Raw genomic sequence first — 23,096 nt, forward strand, 5'->3', positions numbered from 1 at the left:
ACAAGTAGAAGGCAAAAGGGTGTTATTAACTTCTTGCATAATTTTGTAAAACTTTGTTGAACATAATGGAGATGTGAATATGGACAAGACTGTGCAACATGTTCAAAAGATCTTTAGAATATGTAAGAATATGAAGACTAGGCTCATGCCTGCTTAGCAGCCTGATAAAAAGAGTCACCCCTACTATCTTTCAATCCTTTCTTGCTCTCCCTATCCCCAATCCTGCACCTTTCCTCCTTAAACTGTGTGTGCTGGAAACACAAAATACAGGCAATGGCTTTCCACATTGTCCAAAGAACAACCTATGTTGGTTTTTCTGTGTATGTTTGAACTGAAGACAGGAATTAAAGCAGGGGTTCCCAATCCCTGGTCTGTGTACTGTCACTGGTCTGTGGCATGCCAGAAACAGGGCCACACAAACAAGCAAAGCCCCATCCAAGGGATGCAGGCAGCACACAAAACCATGACCCTTTGAGTCCACAGAAAAACCTCTCTCCATGGAATCGGTCCAATGCCCAAAAGCTTGGGGGCCACTGAATTAAAGCATTCAGAAAGAGTAGGTGGAAGGGAGAAATATACCAACTGCTGAAGAAACCATTTAACTTCTTTTATCCAAATAAAATAGGAAAAATTAGGTGACATAAAGTTTTAATGCAAAAACAAATTAAAGCAATTTTTTAAAATGTGTCTGTTAACATAAAAGAAAATTACCTGGTGCCCAATTCAAATATCTGAAAGGATAGCCACCACTCCATTGCCAGCCACTGTTGAAATCCAAACTGTTAAGACCAAACCAGAGTGCAGTACTCAAAGTAGAAGTTAAGCCTGAAAAAGGATCAACATCTAGCAATGCATCTGTTTCAGGAATGTACACTGTGTAGCATGCAGGAACAATTACAACAATTATTGGGAGACATGAAGCATTCAGTTAGTTGCGTCTTACATTTCTGCAACCACAATACTACAAAACTTGTTACGTCCTGAATTGTTTATGGTAGAAGAATACTAACAGAGCCACCTACCCTGCCAAGACAGGTTACATTCACAGTTCAGGGTGGAACCACTTCTGAGCAATTGTGAATCCTGATTTTCCAAATAAGAAGGAACATAACAATAGATAGATAATAACCCTGGGCATGCCAATACTTGCTATAGGCAGGATTGGGATTAAACTGATATGGTCTCCTCTTTATTTTAACTCTGATTATACTGTATAAAATGCTACAAAATATTAATGGACTTTAGATTATTTACCTGTAAGGTACATTTGTTCATGTACCTCTGTGATACCCAACAAATTGGCACCTTGTTGTTGACAACTTTTACTAGCTTGGAACCAGGTTAGAGCAGCGTCTGAGTTTATTTGATACTGGACATTTGTCACAGGGTCTGTAGTCCAATAGATGCCTGCATCAGCTGTTAAAAGAAAGGTGTATCCATATTTCCCATGGTTTTAAAACAATAAAACAATATCATACTAATCTCGCTTTCATAATTCAGCACTGTAAGGATTCTTCCTATATTTAAAAATAAAATTATTTGATCAAGCAGCCGAAAGAAAGCATAAGACTTTAATAGGCAAAGTCTAGATGTCTAAGTAATAGTTTATACAGAGAGAAGAGGCAATTTTGCACTAATGTCTGAAATTGGTACATTCCAGATATGTGAATGCCTATCACTCCAGGCAATCTTTCTATTGATGTCCTAGCCTATGGATTCCATGATTTATTTACTAATTTATGCTTTGAGTCAACCTTGTCTCAGGTCTATGTAGTAGGAATGTTAACACAGCTGAAGGTCATCAGAATTCTGAAAGGCTGCAATAACCATAGGTAGGTGCCGCTGAATTACAGTCAATTTCTGATGAGTCCTTGAACAAATGATTACACTGTGTGTATGTATGTATGTATGTATGTGTGTATGTATGTATGTATGTATTTAATAGCAGCCTTTTCTCCATCTAGGTCTAGAGCCTAATTTCATTAGAACATACCACATTAAACATTAATTAGATGGTGTAACAAGTTGTGGTTAAGTCATAAATCATTTATTTTTACTTTAACTGAGCATAATATGTGAATATGTTCACAGCAGCTACAGATGAACAAATTGTCCCTTAGTTTCATAAACGAATCGTAGAACCACAGCTTCTGAGTTTTTCTGCTACAGGGTACTTGTCATAGGGACTAGGATCAAATAATTAGAAAGATAAAAGCTGAATGACTAGAGATTCCCAGTCATCCAGGTCATGGTTCTCCCATGAGCTTCTCATCCAAGAAGCTTCTGAAGAACAGGGGGGGGAAAAAACCCGAAGAAGCTTTAAAGAAAAAAACAAAGTCTAGTTGACTTTTGAAAAAGAACTTTTGGGACAAGAAAACTGGCTGCTAATTCATTAACTGCTTAATATAGAAGTGGTCTCCGTTATATCAATATTAACTCCAAAAGAAGAGGCAGAAATGAAATGCTTTGAAATGAAAGTTCTTCAATTATAAAATTCAGGAAGGAGATCAGAGTTATCTGTCATGCTTCCCGTAAGCTAGACAATTTTGCAAGACCATACAGAAGACAATGTGCAAAACAAACGTGTCAAAAGGTCAGGTTGCAGTTCCACTTTTTCCTGAATTAGCCTTCACCATCTAAACAATGCTATAGTTGCTGCTTATCATACAACCCAAATTCATACTAGAAATGAGTTATATAGTATGCTATATAACATGCTTACAAAATATGCTCTGTACTTAATTGATGGTTTACAATGTAATGTTTAATCATATTGCATATTAATTGCATACATTAACCACATTGACTCCCTAATACTTTTTGAATTATTGCAACATACTTAATGTGGCCCTGATTTTCAATATATCCAGGAACTTCAACTGGTCCACAATGCAAAAAAATGAAAAATTGTGTCTGCATAACTCTACTCAGTGAACTGAAGCAGCTCACTAAGTTTCTGGGTGCAGAGTTGGTTATCATCTATAAAGTCCTATATTGTTCTCTCTTTCTCATTCTCGCTCTCTCTCCCTGCCTCCCACCCTCTCTCTCCAAGTCCCCTGCAAACCTTTTTTGGTAAGGTTTTAGAAGTAGTTTGTCATTGCCCTCAATGTCCAATGTCACCCAACTGGCTTGCTGCTTTCTAGTGTTATGCCTTAGTTACTACACTTAACTAGTTCCCGCCACCATATATTGCACAGGAGAGGGCTATTTGCAAAACTTTCTGCTCTCAAATGCATTTGACAGTCCCACAGGTCCAATAAAGTGAATACACACTTGGTTCCTTTACTGAAGTGATATCACCTTATGGATCTTAGAAGTGTGACTTCTTGGTAGCACCTCCTACCTGGAACAATATTCATCCATCTCCATTATTGGCCCCAACCCTTTCAGAAAGACAATCAAGAGCTAGTGTTTTCCCCAGGGCTCAGATTCTGGATGAGTAGACTTTCCAATTTTCTGAGCTATATGCTATAACCGTGATGGCAAACCTATGACATACATGCAATAGGTGGCACGCAGGGCTCTCTCTGTGGGGCGTGTGAGCTGTCACCCCAGTTCAGCTCTGCAGTGCATGTGCATGCACCTCCCACCAGCCAGCTGGTCATCGGATCTCTGCCATGCATGTACAGGAATGGGGCACATGGGGGGTCCATATGTGCATGCACATGGAGTGAGGTGCATGTGTGGGGTCAGGATACATGCATGGGTGATGTGCGCATTGAATTTAGGGGGTTTGGGCCTGTGCATGCACGCTTTGGGCACTCGGTCTGGAAAAGGTTAGCCATCACTGTGTTATAATGAATTCTGATCACTCTTTACTGCTTCAGTTGCTATTTAATGGCATATGTTGTTTTCTGTGTGTTTGATTATTTTTATATACCACCTAGAGATAATCTGTTTATATTCTCTCACTAAACAAACAAATATTAGTCTTTAAAAAGCAAGTATTTCCTCTATACAACAGTGTTACATAGTTACATAGTACCATAATAACACTTCATGATCCAAACTTCTCTTGAAAAATCCTTACAATTCACAGGACAGAATCCATATTTCATGTCTTTGTTATAATCCCTAGTAGTTGAACACCACAGCAAACCATCAGTCCTTCCTTCAATTGTACATTCTGCATACCACTTGGTAGCAAACTGGAAAGGGAATACACAAGGAGCCCCATTGCTGTTGCCTTTTAAGGTAAATAAATCTGGAATGAAGGGGAGAAGAAATAATTAAATAATTTGCATACTTGTAAGAAATGCTGATTCCTAGAGAGAAGAAAAAGGAAAATTCTCCTGCCAAAGCTAATGGCGCAGTGTCTAAAGTGAATACTGTGAGATCTTCAGTATATCTCTACTTTCTGCATACACGATAGTGTAAACAAATGGAAGTTGGCACAAGCAGTGTGATACAGGTTTTTTGGATCTGCATGACAGTGTGAAGGGCTCCACAATTTGGTAAAGAGAGCCAGTTCTATGTAATGGTTAAGGCAGTAGGCTAGAAACCAGAACAAAGTTGTAAGTTACATAATAAAAAATTATCATATAACTTACAACTTCTTCACTGCAAAAATATATGGACTACTATTCTTGATCAAGGCAAAACAATAGATACAATTTACATAGACTTCTGTAAAGTTTTTGTAGACGTCTGTAAAGTTTTTGACTCAATGGTACACGACAAACTTCTCCTCAAACTAAAATCCTATGGCATCTCTGGACCCCTCCAAAATTGGATAACAGTGTTCCTGTCAAACGGACAAGAAGTGGTCAAAATAGGCAGTGCCCTATCAAATCCTGTTCCTGTCAATAGTGGCGTTCCCCAAGGCAGTGTTCTTGGACCAACACTCTTCATAATATACATTAATGATCTCTGCGACCATATTAAAAGTAATTGTGTTCTCTTTGCTGACGATGTCAAACTGTTTAACACTACCAACAATACAGCTACCCTTCAAAAAGACTTTGACTTTGTGTCAGAATGGTTTAAAACCTGGCAACTCCAAATCTCAACCAGTAAATGCTCTGTCTTACACATTGGAAAAAAGAATCTAAATGCTAAATACAAACTCGATGGACATTATCTTACAGATGACCCCCACCCTCTCAAAGACCTTGGAGTCTTCATATCCAATGACCTAAGTGCCAAAGCCCACTGCAACTACATCACAAAAAAGGCATTAAGAGTTGTAAACCTAATCTTATGTAGCTTCTTCTCCAGAAACACTACACTACTAACCAGAGCTTACAAAACATTTGCTAGACCAATTCTTGAATATAGTTCGCCTGTCTGGAACCCATACCACATTTCAGACATCAATAAATTGAACGTGTCCAGAAATATTTTACAAGAAGAGTTCTTCATTCCTCTAAATACAACAAAATACCTTATGCCACCAGACTTGCAATCCTGGGTTTAGAAAACTTAGAACTCTGCTGCCTTCGACAGGACCTGTGTTTAACTCATAGAATCATCTATTGCAATGTCCTTCCTATTGAAGACTACTTCAGCTTCAATCACAGCAATACCAGAGCAAACAATAGATTTAAACTTAATATTAACCACTCCAATCTTGATTGCAGAAAATATGACTTCAGTAACAGAGTTGTTAATGCTTGGAATACACTACCTGACTCTGTGGTCTCTTCTCAAAGTCCCCAAAGCTTTAACCAAAAACTGTCTACTATTGACCTCACCCCTTTCCTAAGAGGTCTGTAAGGGGTGTGCATAAGAGCACAAACGTGCCTACCATTCCTGTCCTACTTTTTCCTTTCATTATATACAATTTATATAGTTATTACATGCTTATACTCATATATATACTTATATGCTGTATAGATACTTCATGCTTATGCTTATGTATGCTGTTATGACAAATAAATAAATAAATAAATAAATAAATAAATAAATAAATAAATAAATAAATAAATAAATAAATGTAAATTCTAGTTCAGGCACAAAGTCAGCTGGATACCTGGGACCAGCCATTCTCTCTCAACCCTAGAAAGCAGACAATAAAATATCGGCAAGAAAACTGCAGGGACATGTACAGGCATTGCCAGGAATCAATACTGAAACAAAGGCACATACCACATACACAGACATGCAGGCACACATATACACAAGAGAATTTGATATGCATGGAATTGCCAAATTTCAGGATGATTCTATAATAGATCTCTCAGCGTTACTTCACTGTTTTCTGCCTATTCACCTAATAACTGCCTTCTACTTTACCAATTTGTTTTTCATGAAATTGAAAAGAAAAGATTGAACATTAAATGTATAAGATATTTTGGTGGAACATTGAAGTGTATTATTCAATTTTAATTTTGCGTATGACATAAATAAAGAAATGAGCAATTAGAAGCCCTGACAAATAGATGTGCATAGGAGAGCATTTGATTATAAATATCTTATTTAGAGTATGAATCAAATAAAAAAGAGTTCAAAGCTTCTGTTGCTTTAATATTAAATATTTACTACTATAATAGAGGAAAATATGTTAAAATAATCAATGAAAATATAACAATTCAAGGTTATATTTACAAGGATATATTGCAAAGTTTAACCTTTAATAAAACAAAGATGAAATATTTTGAGACTATTTCATTTGAAAGGTCAGAAATATTTTTAACATCTTCTAGTAAGTAGTATAATTTAAAAAGAACTACAAAAACTGAGTGGAATATTGAAGATTTGACCAACTTTGAAAAGTTTATATCGCAAAATTCAGAATATTTGTTGAGAGTGTGTGTGTGCCTGCTTACAGAAATATGATTCAGAAACTGAACAACTCAAAGACTGCACAATTAAACAGATGCATAATTAAATAGGACAATTTATAAGCAAGAATGGGAATATCAATAGGGGAAGGAATGTTGTATTTATGTCAATATTACATTCAAATAAATTGATGTATTTTCTCTTTGGAATATTGCTCTATAGCTGATTGCCAAATGTATAATATATATAGAAAGGAACTGTTGGAAATATAACAATTAGTTTTGAATCATTATTTTTCATTTATAGTAACAATGCCAAAAAGCCAGGCAGTTCTACAACAAGATTCATTTTAGGATGAAACAATTTTTAAATACTGACTTTCTGTCAATTGTTCTTTTTTTTGTGAGATCAAATGTCATATTTCTATGAAATATATTGAGCTGACTTTATGTCAGAGCATCACTGAGATACACTATGCTTTTCCATAAAAGTTACATCTCATATTTTCAATGGGGGTCTGTCAAAGTAAGTCTGAGATATACAGCAATCTTACATATAATTTTGAACTAATTTTAATTTAATTTGGAAGCCCTTTAAGTAAAATTCTGCCTTATCACATCCCACATTTGCGTTTCTTTCAACATGAAGTTTTGTCCAATTGGCTAATATATGGTGGATGGATTGCTTCATATTAGTTAAAAATAATACATTCATTCTAATTATTTTGCTAGTTAATTCTTATTAGCTTGGCTATTTTTGTCAGCTTCTAATGTGGTTCTAATATTAGTTCTTTAAGAATTCAAAAGGCACTGAATGTAATCTGTTCTAATCTAATGTGACTTTTAAGAATAACTGTGGATTTCTTTTTAATGTGTTGTAATTTTTAACTGAATTTTAATATTTTGTATATTTCAATGTGTTTTTATTTTTCCTTTTTCAGAAAACATAATAAATAAATAAATAATGAATGAATGAATTTTTTTTTTGTTTGATCTGCCAACATTTCAACTTTTTTTTTTTTACTACATTATGTGGACATCACTGGATGCAAGAGGGAGAGAGCAAGCAAGAATGAGCAGTTTACCTTCATAGCCCCGGGAGCATAAATCATCTTTAGTTCCATGGACTTTCCATCTACTCCATAAGCCTGATCCTTGGTAGAGCATAATTCTTTTTTCATTTCTGTTGCCGTAGTTGAAATGCAGGCTTGCATTTTGGATAGCAAAAAGTGTGTCATTTTTGCACTCCCATTTCTGAAGGCTACTTGTTGAGTCGCATGGATACAATTCAACTGGTGTCCAGTCAATTTTTGAAGCGACTCCCAAACATAATTTCTTGGAAACACTCATCAATTGGTATCTGGAAATCCACTTGAATTTTTGTGCCTCAGTTTCATAACTACAAGCAGCCGTTGTGACATAGGTGGCAGCCTGAACATATACACAGACTTTATGCTCTTCATTATATATTAGAAATGTGCTTGTATCTATAGATATAAAAATAAGTTAAAGGTAAGTAAAGCAAGAATTGGCCATAGAACTGGTTAAAAAGAACTAGTCTTGCATATCAATGAATTAAACATATGTCTTCCAGATTAGAAGATACAACTCCTAAATAGACAACTTCTAAAAGGGAGTTAAGGGTTAACACATATTGAATTTGAGCATGCTAAACTTTCATAGGATTGATAGATTCAAATAAAATGAAACAGTATAATCATTACTAACAGCTAAATTTCTGGTCACAGTTTTGCAAATTGTAATAAACTATAATTAATTTCTTTTGATGAAATTATATTACCTATCTCTTTTCCTACAGACCATAGTATACAAATGTGCTATTCCTACCTGGAAATTTGAAATACTGTTGTATTTAACTATATTACTTGAACTTCAAAAATATGGATAACTATTAGATGGCTGCAAGAGATTTTGGTTTGCTCTGATAGTCTTTTGGAATTTTAAGGCCAGATAAAGTAAAGCCAGTTTTTATTGTTTATATTTATCATGTAAGTAATTTCTAAATCAATTGCACTTCATTTTACTTTATACTTTATTCCTGAGAGACAATAGATAGATTTTCTGCAGAATTATGACCTAGAAAATCTTCTGTTTCAGTAAAAGGTTGGCCTAAACTTATCTCATCCATAACCAATTTCCGCCCGTTGTGTTTGGCTTAAGCCATTAGGAAACAGAATACAGATGATGAGAACGAACTCTTGCTGTTTGACAGTTGGTCTTTCTCACTGACAATACCAGGAAACATATAATTATCACCAATAGTGATAAAGCTTACTATTGCATTGTTTTAGCAATACTCAAAATAATTAAACAAGCTAATACTATATATGCAGTGCTTGCAGAATGTCCTGTTTTATGGAAATATCTAGTGATAAGATTTTTTTAAAAAAACCGCTTTCCAGTTTTATAGATCATTCTTCTGTACTGGTCTATGATCATAGTAAATATTGTTTTGAAAATAAAAGGAGGGGAGAATTTCATGAACTTCCAGAAGAAAGGTAGGATGCAATGGGGATAATTATGGTAATAACCCAGACAATGGAATGATAATTATTATGGTAATGCATGTGTGAAAGGTATGCTTCAAAATGCATAAGGATATCTTCTCAGCTGACCGAACACTAGTTAGGTCTTATTCTAAGACCTACCTAGTGGCAATGAGGGAGGCGAAGCGTTCCTATGCTTCCACCCTCATTGTGTCGGCAGATAACCACCCGGCCGCCCTGTTTCGGGTGACCCGCTCTCTCCTCCATTAGGAGGTGCAGGATGACCCATTGCAGGGACATGCCGAGGAGTTTAGTGGTTATCTATACGATAAAATCGTTCAACTCCGGGATGGCTTGGACCGAAATTGGGATGATCCGGGTGAGAGGGCGGAGTCGCGTCTTGTTGAGATTGTTTGGGATGAGTTTGACCCTGTGGCTCCCGAGGACGTGGACAGGTTGTTGGGGAGGCTGCATGCCACTACATATTTACTGGACCCGTGCCCGTATGACTATAACTTGTTGCTGGCAATCCTTATGATTTATATTGATATATTGATCATCAATTGTGTTGTAAATGTTGTACCTTGATGAACGTATCTTTTCTTTTATGTACACTGAGAGCATATGCACCAAGACAAATTCCTTGTGTGTCCAATCACACTTGGCCAATAAAAAAAAAAATTCTATTCTATTCTATTCCTGGTTGGTGCTGGCCTCACAGGAAGTGACATGAGGCTGGCTCCAGGGGATTATCAAGGCTTCTTTGTTGGAGGGGGTTTTCCCTGCCGCCTTGAAGGAGGCGGTGGTGAGACCCCTCCTCAAGAAGCCTTCCCTGGACCCAGCTATTTTAGGTAATTACCGTCCGGTCTCCAACCTTCGCTTTATCGCGAAGGTTGTAGAGAGTGCTGTGGCACGGCAGCTACCCCAATACCTGGATGAAGCTGTCTATCTAGACCCATTGGAGTCAGGCTTCCGACCCGGATATAGCACGGAGACAGCTTTGGTCGCGTTGGTGGATGATCTCTGGAGGGCCAGAGACAGGGGTTATTCCTCTGCTCTGGTCCTGTTAGATCTCTCAGCGGCTTTTGATACCATCAACCATGGTATCCTGCTGCGCCAGTTGGGGGGGTTGGGAGTGGGAGGCACCGTTTATCGGTGGTTCTCCTCCTATCTCTCTGACTGGTCGCAGACGGTGTTGACAGGGGGGCAGAGGTCGACCACGAGGCACCTTACTTGTGGGGTGTCGCAGGGGTCGATTCTCTCGCCCCTCCTGTTCAACATCTATATGAAGCCATTGGGTGAGATCATCAGTGGCTTCGGGGCGAGATATCAGCTGTACGCTGATGACACCCAGCTGTACTTTTCCACCCCGGGCCACCCCAACGAAGCTGTCGAAGTGCTGTCCCGGTGTTTGGAAGCCGTACGGGTCTGGATGGGGAGGAACAGGCTCAAGCTCAATCCCTCCAAGACAGAGTGGTTGTGGATGCCGGCACCCCGATACAGTCAGCTGCAGCCGCAGCTGACTGTCGGGGGCGAGTTATTGGCCCCAAGGGAAAGTGCGCAACTTGGGTGTTCTCCTGGATGCACGGCTGTCGTTTGAAGATCATTTGACGGCCGTCTCCAGGAGAGCCTTTCACCAGGTTCGCCTGGTTCGCCAGTTGCGCCCCTTCCTCGATTGGGATGCCTTATGCACAGTCACTCATGCTCTTGTTACCTCTCGCCTGGATTATTGCAATGCTCTCTACATGGGGCTCCCCTTGAGGTGCACTCGGAGGCTTCAGTTGATCCAGAATGCAGCTGCACGGGTGATAGAGGGAGTTCCACATAGCTCCCATGTAACACCTCTCCTGCGCAGACTACACTGGCTACCTGTTGCCTTTCGGGTGCATTTCAAGGTTTTGGTTACCACCTTTAAAGCGCTCCATGGCTTGGGGCCTGGGTACTTACAGGACCGCCTGCTGTTACCTCATGCCTCCCACTGACCCGTACGCTCACACAGAGAGGGACTTCTTAGGGTGCCGTCTGCCAAACAATGTCGGCTGGCAGCCCCCAGGGTAAGATCCTTCTCTGTGGGGGCTCCTACTCTCTGGAATGAACTTCCCCCTGGTTTACGCCAAATACCTGACCTTCGGACCTTTCGCCGCGAATTGAAAACACATTTGTTCATTTGCGCAGGGCTGGCTTAAGTTTTTTCTTAAACTGCTTAAATTTTTAAATTTTTAAATTCTAAATTCTATTTATGTTTTAAATTGGGGTTTTTAGATTTTAAATATTTTAAGCCAATATTTTTCAGCCAATTGTATAATAAGTTTCCTAATTTAGTTTTTAATTGTACATTGTCTATGTTTTATCTTGGCTGTACACTGCCCTGAGTCCTTCGGGAGAAGGGCGGTCTAGAAATCCAATTAATAATAATAATAATAATAATAATAATAATAATAATAATAATAATAATAATAATAATAATAATGATGATGATGATTATGATGATGATGATGATGATGATGATGATGTCTTGTAAGCAGCATATCTTTTTTTCAGGCTTGGGCACTTGCCTGAAAAAAAAACATAGCTACTTTAAAGAAGTCTTGTGCTTAAACTCATACTCAGCCACAATCTGAAGTATCTCTTCCAACTAATTAAAACATATATAATAATAAGAATAATCATAATCCAAACATTATATACAGGACACTCTGCATAGCAGTGGAAAAACTATCCCCAAGAAAAGGTTATAGAACAGCTGTGAAAATAGGTCTTCCCTTCCTTTCTCCAGCAGTAGGGAAACTAAAGATTGTCTTCAAGGCTATGCTATACCAAAAAAAAAAAAAAAAAAAGGGGGGGGGGGTTGGTGTTCAAACCAATCATGAGATCCACAGCTGTCCACAACAAAATAGATGATAACCATCTCAATTTGGGAAATGCATGAGTTCTGCATAAGGAACCAGACTTCTGCATAGAAGATACCAGTTGAGATTCTGGGCAGAAGGTTTGACAGAGAACATGAGATCAAGGTAAGCAATATAATTATTTTGATTCCTCCTTCTATTGATTGAAGCAGTTTTGCATACCAAGATTAACCAAGGCTACATTTGGAAATAAGGATGAATACACAGGCTCATACTTCTGTATTTAATAAAAGTGGATTTTCTTTTCAATAAAACCTTAAAAGAATATACAAGTAATCTCTGACTTACAACCACAATTGAGCCCAAAATATCTTTTGCTAGGTGGAACATTTGTTAAGTTAATTTTGCCCCATTTTATGACTTTTCTTGCCACTGTTGTTAAGTGAATCACTGCTGTTATTAAATTACTAACGTGGTTATTAAGTGAATCTGCTTTCCCCATTGACTTCACTTGTAAGAAGGTTGCAAAATGTGATCGCATGACCCTAGGACACTTCAACTGTTATAAATACGAGTCAGTTGCCAAGCATCTGAATTTTGATCATATGACCATGGGGATGCTGCAATGGTCATAAATGTGAAAAATGATCATAAATCACTTTTTTCAGTGTCATCGTAACTTTGAACAGTCACTAAATGAACTATTGAAGGACTACCTGTAAGTACATCCTCTTTAATGTACTCTTTAATTATGATTTTATGGAAGTGAAAGAAAGAACAAAATGCTTTTCAGACATTTAGCTAATGCATTAAACCAAATGCAAACAAAATCTTTGCATTACTTCAATTCTGAAAATCCCGAAAGCTTTCCTTTGCAATCATGTACAAAGTAGTCATTTAAATAATGATTATAAATCAGTATCTCCCAACAAGTTCAAATGAGATTGCCCGAAAAGAAGTAGGCACAAGGTTGTAGTTTTAATGTAATAATCAGGAGTTAATTTTATAAGAAATAACTATTTTTGCCTTTAGAGTTAGAAACACTGAAGTTATACTACTGCTTTAAAAACTTACTGAACCCATGTAAAACTGCATTTTAACAAAATGGCTAATGAGGAATAAACATACATTTTTTTCTTGACACAAATCCATATTTCATGCAATATGAGTTTATTCTGGGTTTATTACAATACCCACCCACTCTGCAATCTTCAATGATTGAATTAGAGGTGGTGAATGGTGTTTGGTTTTTTTTAAATTTTATTTAATATTCAGACAGCTAAAGAAAGATTTGGCAAATGACAGCCCTGTGCAATAGAAACCTCACCTATACTATTTAATCAGACCCATCTTCCCACCCTATTATTACCATTAGGGTTAAATCATTGCGCTAAATATCAATATGAAATATATATTCTTACATGGGAGGAACGCTATGCTATTTCATATGAACACTCCATTCATGGCAAAGATCTAAGAGCCACTTACCCACAAGTGAAACAGCGCTGTGAAGAGCAGAAACGAAAAAGAGAAGACAAGAAGTGAACATTGCTAGCCAGTTTCCACTCTCTTTCTTTTTACCAAGATATGTCATATCATGGGCTCTTTTTGTAGCACATCTTATTAAATCCAGCCAAGAGAAGAGATGGGCTCATTTCTGAGAACTGATAGTTCCGTGGGTACATTCTGGAGCTCAAATGATAAGGAAATGTGCTTCCGCATGGACCATTTTGGAATAACAGGAATTTGCCATTCAAACTTTGCTTCCGTAAGCTAATTTCACTGCTGAAGGGGGGGGGGAGAGGACAGACTGCTTCCACAGAGTCACAGGTGATAAAGCAATGATTGTTCAGCATTTTTTTCACCTCTGAGATTCTAAAATCAAGATGGAGGCTAGAAAGAGGGAAATCACCATTTGCAAGAAAGAAATGGTTTAGAATGCACTGTTGCTGCCACGAAATGTATTTCAGAAAGCTGATTTTTAAAAAGAAATCTGTTTTCGCTCTCTAGTAAGGAGGGGAAAGTCTGAAATGCTAACTATGATTAATCCTGCTGTAGAAATTAATGTAGGCCTACTTTTCTAGATGGAGGCTGCAAGTTTTTGTGAGTCCATCTGGTATAAATCTTAATAAAGTGTTTAAATCTAGCTAGTGTTTGAATAAACTATTGCCTGGGAATCCCAAGAGTGCAGGTTAGACTGTGAAATCTGACATCATCCTGGAAAAAAACACTACCAGAGTGTTACTAAAAGACAATGTCCTTGAATCTATGTAATATCCAAGATGTTTAATTTTACTGCTTATGATATGACTAGACAAAGGTTATCCTGCTGCCTTCAGGCCTAAGATAGGAGCCTCTTCATCAAATTGGCTTCTATCTTTATCTTTCAATCTATCATTGTTCAATTTGAGGCAATTTATCCAAAGAAATATTCAGAAAACATTCAATTCTCACACAATGTCTTCTCACTACAATCAATGATTTGGAGGAATAAAATTAAATTGTAAGGCTGATTTTCTTTTTTTAATTGAGAGATTTAGAATAGAATAGAATAGAATTTTTATTGGCCAAGTGTGATTGGACACACAAGGAATTTGTCTTGGTGCATATGCTCTCAGTGTACATAAAAGAAAAGATACGTTCATCAAGGTACAACATTTACAACACAATTGATGGTCAATATATCAATATAAATCATAAGGATTGCCAGCAACAAGTTATAGTCATACAGTCATAAATGGAAAGAGATTGGTGATGGGAACTATGAGACGATTAATAGTAGTGCAGATTCAGTACATAGTTTGATAGTGTTGATGGAATTATTTGTTTAGCAGAGTGATGGCCTTCGGGAAAAAACTGTTCTTGTGTCTAGTTGTTCTGGTGTGCAGTGCTCTATAGCGTCGTTTTGAGGGTAGAAGTTGAAACAGTTTATGTCCAGGATGCGAGGGGTCTGAAATCTTTTTTTTTGGAAATCTTTTGGAAGTCTAATACACATTCTCAAACATACAAATGAACACATTTCATTTCTCAGTCAAAACCATTGGGAAAACACACCATTTTTATTTTTTTTTTGTGCAACTGGATATCAAATTTCAGCTGAATGTTGTATTGTTTGAAAACTGGGACCTTAAAAATGTTTAATTTAGACTTTAAAAAAGGATTGACAACTTACAATTCCAAAAGCTATGGGAAGTCTTGAAACCAATAGTGGCTCCTGAATTTTTTTTACTTCAATTCAGTGAAAAGTGACGATGTGGGTTCCTACCAGTATAAGGGAAGAAATAGTAAAACTCTAGTTCAGAAATAATTAAAAAGCCATATCCCTTCTCCCCTGCAAAAGAAGAAGAAAAAAAGGGACATACCTGCTCACAGTGTGTTTCACAGGCTGACACTCCTTCTGTCCAAATGACAGAAGTCAAATATGTGTGATGACATGACAAGATAGCAAATGGCTGGGCCTCACCTCGGTCCAAAGGAACGTCTCTTTTCCTGAACAACCTGGCCCCATAAATATGCCTCTTCAATGCTTTTTGTTCCATACACACATTCCCACACAATTCAGTATGCCGCCAGCCCAAACAAAATTCTTATGCCTGCTTTCAAAGAATAAATCCTCTTTTGTTAATCCTAACTTTTCCATTCATTGATGACATTTCTAGCTCCATACTACTGAGAGACCAAAGCTATATAGAACTCAGAGGGAATGGCCTAGAAGGACAGGACGAGAAGTTATTGCAGAGATGCCAGATAAAAGAAAGGTGCCAGATGAACTTTAGTGTCATCTGCAAATTTGATGAGTTACTGTTCTATTCCCTCATCTAAGTCTCAGATGAGCTCCTCTCTTCTTTACATGAAGATAAAAGGAGAGCATGGGGGAATGCATTCAGGTTTGCAAGATTCAGTGACTATAACTTTATGTTAAAAGTAATATAGAGGTGTCAAACTGGCGGCCCATTGGTCAGATGCATCATGTGCAGGCCATACCTACCCCAGCTCTGCAAAGGGGAAAAACATCACAATATATCACGTGATGGCAACTTGACACCACAAGTTTGACATAATTTTGTGGTCTACATAATTTTGTGGTCTACATAAATTATGTGGTCTACATAATTTTGATTTCTTTGTCTAGTGTCTATAGCAATCCAATTCATCTGTATCACTGTTTCTATTCAAAAATTTCATTAAAAAAAGTAACAACAACAAACTCTTTCTAGTTTGATGATTCTTTACATTTTTCTATTGCTGGAATCTGGTAGGTTTGATATTAAATCGTCTTCCACTACAGAGAGCAATATTTTTCTGCAAATGTTTATAATTCTGCATTTGGCAACCTGGATTTTGTGGAACCACTAGTGATCAGAATAGAACTTCTGAAAAATAAGTAATTTTAAATTTTCAGATTTTCAGTGAGAATCCTTTTCTTTTGCTGCTGCCTGTGAAACAATATATATACTGTGTGATAGGAACTATTATAAACCTCATGTTTCCTTTGTCAAAAACAAAGGACAAAAACTACTCCTTATTAGAAGTTCCTGCTGTTCATTTCCGTTAGCTATAAAACGCAACCACTGTTGAGGTTTTCTATCTAAAACCATACAGAACTTTAATCATTCTGAATCTCATATAATGATTTTATTATTATCCCCATGCATTGAAAATGCTTAATACTCTTTAATAATATTGAGGATACTTGCTCAATGGTAAGCTTTGAGTTAAGAACTGATCAAAAAAATTGGAGTATTAAAGCTGTTACGTACCATTCTAATCACTGTGTACCTTGCATTCAAGTTAGGAATATTTTAGACAATGTAACCTAATAATATTTGCATCTTTTACTATAGTTTGATTCTTCTACAATGTATGCATAAGTATAATCACTATATTATGATTTAAGTTCATCCTGCTGTTTAAGTGTATTGTAGCTGTAATGTTGATTTTTTTGACCACACCCTATGGATATACCTATTTCAATAAAATTGTTGGATTGCTAAACAATTAAATATCTAAGTTATTAGTTTTGACTTACCTTGATCAGTATCTTACCATGGTATTTAATTGATTATTTAACTGATTATTTTAATCCATTAACCAACTAAAAGGATGTTATAATAGCATCTCTAACATACAAAACTAGAAGGAATATTAGACAATGGAACACACACATACACACACACACACACACTTTGGTCACTAGCCACAGTCATCCCCATCTTCAAAAAAGGAGACCCCAGCTTAGTCGAAAACTACAGACCGATCTCCCTTTGCTGCGTCACCTGCAAAGTCATGGAATCTATCATCAACCAATCCATTACCTCACACTTAGAAACTAACAACCTACTCTCCAACAAACAATTTGGTTTCAGGAAAAAGTTATCATGTAACTTACAACTTCTCCACTGCAAAAACATATGGACTTCAAATCTAGATCAAGGCAAATCAATAGATGCAATCTACATAGACTTCTGCAAAGCTTTTGACTCAGTAGTACACGATAAACTTCTCCTTAAACTAACATCCTATGGCATCTCAGGACCCCTCCACAAATGGATATCTGCTTTTCTGTCTAACAGACAACAAGTGGTCAAAATTGGCAATGCTTTATCAAATCCTGTTCCTGTCAAGAGTGGCGTTCCTCAAGGCAGCGTCCTTGGACCAACACTCTTTATTCTATACATTAATGATCTTTGTGACCATATCTCAAGTAATTGTGTTCTCTTTGCTGACGATGTCAAACTATTTAACACCACAGACAACACTTCTATCATTCAAAACGACCTTGACCATCTAACCGCTTGGTCTAAAAATTGGCAGCTCCAAATTTCAACCAGCAAATGCTCAGTCTTACATATAGGAAAAAAGAACCCAAAACTAAGTACATACTAGATGGACATTACCTTACAGACGACCCCCATCCCGTTAAAGACCTTGGAGTTTTCATGTCAAATGATCTAAGTGCCAAAGCCCACTGCAACTACATAGCAAAAAAAGCTCTAAGAGTTGTAAACCTAATTTTGCGTAGCTTCTTTTCCAAAAACACCACACTACTAACCAGAGCATATAAAACATTTGCTAGACCAATTCTAGAATACAGCTCACCTGTTTGGAACCCTCACCACATCTCTGACATCAATACAATTGAACGTGTCCAGAAATATTTTACAAGAAGAGTTCTCCATTCCTCTGAAAACAACAAAATACCTTATCCCACCAGACTTGAAATCCTAGGCTTAGAAAACTTGGAACTCCGTCGCCTTCGACAAGACCTAAGTTTAACTCATAGAATCATCTATTGTAATGTCCTTCCTGTCAAAGACTACTTCAGCTTTAATTGCAATAATACAAGGGCAACCAATAGATTTAAACTTAATGTAAACCGCTTTAATCTAGATTGCAGAAAATATGACTTCTGCAACAGAATCATCAGTGCTTGGAATACTTTACCTGACTCTGTGGTCTCTTCCCATAATCCTAAAAGCTTTAACCAAAAACTTTCTACTATTGACCTCACCCCATTCCTAAGAGGACCATAAGGGGCGTGCATAAGCGCACAAACGTGCCTACCGTTCCTGTCCTATTGTTTTTCTTTTCTTCTTCCTATATATGTTTACATGGTTATATACTATATAATCTTTTTGTATGATGTTGTGACAAAAAAATAAAATAAAAAAAAATAAAAAAGGAGCATACTTGGCCTTTGAGCTGTGCACAGGAGGTCACACTTTTTTAAAAAATGGACCTAGAATAAAGAAGTAGCCAGTTCCAGCATAAAATTACATATAATTTAATTAAAACTTAATTTTATGATTTCTTCATTAATATAATATCTTTCTCTTTGCATATATTGAACATTAAATTTGGTGGCAACGTTTGATGGTGTTCTAGTGGCTGTAAATGAAGCTTGGGGTTGCATATAAAGTCTCATCCACCTCTTTTGAGGTGATCTTAAGATCTTAAGCTCATCCACCTCTTTTACATAGGAGTCAATCAAAAAAGCAAATGTAAGTTATAAAATGAACACATCACTGTAATTCAATTGTTCAGGTGAAGAAAAAACAAAGCATCCAGGAAGGCAAGTGATAGACATGACCATGTGATTACCTAGTTGTGATCACTACCTTGATGTTTTTACATGTCCAGCAGAAAACCTACTGTGCTTTCCATAGATTCCTCCTCTCAAAGTCCTTTTACATATTTTTCCTTCTTTCTCCTCCTCCTTTTCATTTTTCACTCTTTAAAGATCTTTAAAAATAATATTTTGAAAATGAAAAAAAATAGGAAAAATGAATATTCAGTCTATATCAGAACCCTTGGATGGAAATGGTGAAAATTTAATATTTTGCTGTGCATTGTAGCTCTTATCTAAATGTGGACTATTGGTATAGGATTAAAGACTTCCAAACCTAGCATGCTAAGTGTTCTTTTGAGAAAAACAAGAAGGGGGAAAAGAGCCTATCAGACTTTTAACCATAAATCCCATGGAAGGATTTCTACTGAAATTAGCACAATATAGCAATCAGGGACTCTTGTCTGATCTTGAAATACTAAGTTGATCCACACTTGGATGAGCAGCCACTAAAAACACTAAGGCTATAATGTGGATTGTGACACTGAAAAAAACATGCTGGGAGAAGAAAATGTCAAACAATTTTTGCACTGCAACCCCAACCACCACCAAAAACCCTTAGAAGGAAATGTCTGCTATTTCACTACCAAAAATCCAGCTTTTTTTTTAGCTTCTTGTTTGTGATTTTAATATATTTAAAACTCATGCATCGCCCCCCTCCCCCCAAAAAAGGCATCTTGTTACTTTAGTGGTAATTTTGCCCATAACAAATAATAATCACATCTAGCTAGGAAGTACAGGGGTATATTCATTGCCGTAATAAATGTTCTAGTTTATTGATCTAATTCCTTTTAAAGGAATTCATCTTGGCAAGCAATATATCCTCTTCTGAAAAATAGCGGGCATGTTCGTTTCATTAAACATAAGTATTGCTCAGTAAACAGTAACCTTCAGGGACCTGGATAGTGAAATCTGTTTCCTTGTTGAAATCAATTGTGCAATGAGGTTGCTTTTACTTCAGGCGTGGGCCAAGCATCTGTTACATATTGCGAAACAGGGAAGATGGTTTCCTTCTAGGTAAAGAGCAGCAAAAGAATGCCATGGTGTTTCCACAGAATGTTCTTATAGTTCTCCTGAGTAATTGATCTATCTTTAACATGTAAGCAAGCTAAGTTTTGGACAGGTCTTTAAAAAAGAATCTGGTCTTTTATACTTTATATTTACAGTAAATATAAATTTGAAGTGACTTCTTTTCTTTGTGTTACTTCCTTTTCCTTTTCTTTTTCCATCTTTTGTACTTTTCTGTTTTTTTCCTTTCCATCACTGAATTTTTTTTTCAAGTAGTCCTCAAATTTACAACTGAAATGGAGCCCACAATTTCTGTTGTGTGTCATGATGGTTATAAGTCAAGGCACCCATGTGATCAAACCAATCATATTCTGTGGCAATTGTTAATAGAATGCCATGGTCATTATAAACACTGTGGTTGTTAAGCAACCACACAATGCACATTTTTTTTGCCCAAAAATGGAAGTGAACACTAGTTTTTTCCAAAATTGTAAATTGTAGTCACATGACCGTGGGATGTTACAAATTACCTTAAATGTTGGCTGGTTGCTGAATGCCTAAAATACAGTTAAATGCAGGGGTGAAATCTAAAAATTTTCCCTACCGGTTCTGTGGGCGTGGCTTAATTGGTGGGCATGGCTTGGTGGTCAGATGACTGAGTGGGCATGGCCAATAACAATAAATAATAAAAATAATAAACAAAGTATAAAAAACAATAAGAGGTATCAAAAACCAACTTTCACACTTTACACACACACAACACAACACAACACAACTGACTCACACACAATGTAAAAGCAGATGCACTTCACACTTCACACTTCACACTTCACACAGCCACAAAAAGCTCAAAAACCAACTTTCACACTTTGCACACACATAGCTCACACACACAAAATGCCATATACAGCTTTCTGAGATTTTGTGTGTTTGTGTAGTTAGAGTGAAACACTACAGAAACACACCAAATCTCAGAAAGCTGCACAAATATTTTATTTTATTATTTTATTTTATTTTATTGTGGACTTCAAATCCCAGAGTTCCTCAGCCAGCAAAGCAGGAAGTCAAAGCAATTTTTTTTTTCTTCAGTAGCTGAAGAAAACATGCCGTTGCCAGCCGCAAAGAGCAGTAATTATAGGTAAGTGAGGAGGGAGAATTGGCTGGGCTTGGGTGGGGGCTCTTATAAGTGGGGGCTGTTAAAAAGTGAGTTTAAAAACCTGTGAGGATCAGGAAACTCCTCTGGGATCGCCAGAGGAGGCTTTTAAAACCTCCGTTTTTTTTCCCCTTTGGCTGAAGGGTTCTTTTTTAAAAAAAACTTTTAAAGTGTTCTGATGATCTCTGCTCAGCCCCGCGATCATCAGAGGTTGTTTTTTTTACTTTTCAAGGCATGTTTCAGCTGAAGAAAAACTTTTAAAAGTAAAAAAAACAAACCTCTGTTGATGGTGCAGCTCAGCAGAGGCAGGGGGGCGGGGCCAGGGATTTTTGCTACCAGTCCTCCGAATCAGCAGCTACCATTGCTACCTAATCGGGGGAGCCGGTGCGAATCGGGAGCATTTCACCCCTGGTCAAATGTCTGTATGAGGGAAGCAGTTGTCAGAACTTTCAACCAGGTTATAAATACCGTTTTGTGGATCCATCATAACTCTGAGCAATCCCTAAGTGACTGGTCGTAAGTGCAGTCCAGTATTGGTTGTTATTACTGTTCTTAAAATCTTTAATAGCATATTGGCAGCTATTGACAGTAAGCTGAAGTGCCTGAAAAAAATTTCAGTCCAATTACACACCAAGAGTCTGTACAGGTAATCCTTACTTTATGATTGGTTGCTTAGCAACTATTCAAAGTTATAACAGACCCTCCAAAAGGCTGTTTGCAGCATCCTGAAGTCATATAACTGCAATTTACAACTTTTCTCTCATGCTCTTGTTACCTCTCACTTGGATTACTGCAATGCTCTCTACATGGGGCTCCCCTTGAAGAGCACCCGGAGGCTCTAGTTGGTTCAGAATGCAGCTGCGCGGGTGATAGAGGGAGCCGTTCATGGCTCCCATGTAACACCACTCCTGCGCAGGCTGCACTGGCTACCTGTGGTCTTTTGGGTGCACTTCAAGGTGTTGGTTACTACCTTTAAAGCGCTCCATGGCTTAGGGGCGGGTTACTTACGGGACCACCTACTGCTACCGATTGCCTCCCACCGACCCGTGCGCTCTCACAGAGAGGGACTCCTCAGGGTGCCGTGCGCCAAGCAATGTTGGCTGGTGACCCCCAGGGGAAGGACCTTCTCTGTGAGGGCTCCCTCCCTCTGGAATGAACTTCCCACAGGACTCTGTCAACTGCCTGACCTTCGGACTTCCACCACAGTTGAAAACCTACCTATTTATTCGTGCAGGACTGGCATAGAAATTTTTAGTAGCTTTTAATATTTGGATGTAAATTTTATGGGGTTTTTATGGTTTTAAATGGTTTTTAATTTTGGCCTTATATTCAATAAGTTTTTTATTATTATTGTTTTATTGTGCACATAATTATTGTTTTATTCTGCCTGTGAACCACCCTGAGTCCTTCGGGAGAAGGGCGGTATAAAAATCTAATAAATCTAAATCTAATCTAATCCCTCTGCCAGAAATTGGCATTTACATTACCACAAAAAGGTTGTATAACCAGATCAGTCATTTGATGATCTGCTTAATGACTGGCATGATTTACAATTGTAATTACAGGCTCAGTTATGGTTGTGAGTTGTGAACTAGCTGTTCATAAAATCTGTTCTAGGATTTATATTACAATGATTCTTACATGAAAAGGTCAAGAAACATTCTACCAATTATGGACATCTATGATTTAAGGAAGCTCCATTAAGTATGTAAAATGATTTTGGAGGTCACA

General features: G+C 37.3%; 2 protein-coding genes across 10 annotated transcripts in view; one reads left to right on the top strand and one right to left on the bottom strand.

Annotated features, from left to right (window-relative positions):
- Window positions 1-13,791, bottom strand: part of LOC131198719 (macrophage mannose receptor 1-like) — an 83,189-nt gene extending 69,398 nt beyond the window's left edge. Inside the window, exons 1-5 of the mRNA XM_058183661.1 lie at window positions 13,567-13,791; window positions 7,808-8,209; window positions 4,031-4,204; window positions 1,255-1,416; window positions 712-825 (exon numbers count right to left, since the gene is read on the bottom strand). Coding sequence (XP_058039644.1) covers window positions 712-825; window positions 1,255-1,416; window positions 4,031-4,204; window positions 7,808-8,209; window positions 13,567-13,672 — 958 coding nt within the window. The 5' untranslated portion in view covers window positions 13,673-13,791. The remainder of the gene's footprint in view (window positions 1-711; window positions 826-1,254; window positions 1,417-4,030; window positions 4,205-7,807; window positions 8,210-13,566) is intronic.
- HACD1 (3-hydroxyacyl-CoA dehydratase 1) overlaps window positions 9,067-23,096 on the top strand; it is an 89,645-nt gene continuing 75,615 nt past the window's right edge. For 2 of the 9 annotated variants that reach the window (XM_058183667.1, XM_058183668.1), the window contains exon 1: window positions 9,067-9,266. In XM_058183667.1, coding sequence (XP_058039650.1) covers window positions 9,252-9,266 — 15 coding nt within the window. In that variant the 5' untranslated portion in view covers window positions 9,067-9,251. Of the gene's footprint in view, window positions 9,267-12,099; window positions 12,244-12,746; window positions 12,797-21,301; window positions 21,351-23,096 lie in introns of those variants that run through there. The other 7 variants (XM_058183675.1, XM_058183669.1, XM_058183670.1 and 4 more) reach the window with 6 other exon arrangements.

This window comes from Ahaetulla prasina, chromosome 4 (assembly GCF_028640845.1).
Source record: "Ahaetulla prasina isolate Xishuangbanna chromosome 4, ASM2864084v1, whole genome shotgun sequence".
Taxonomy (NCBI): domain Eukaryota; kingdom Metazoa; phylum Chordata; class Lepidosauria; order Squamata; family Colubridae; genus Ahaetulla; species Ahaetulla prasina.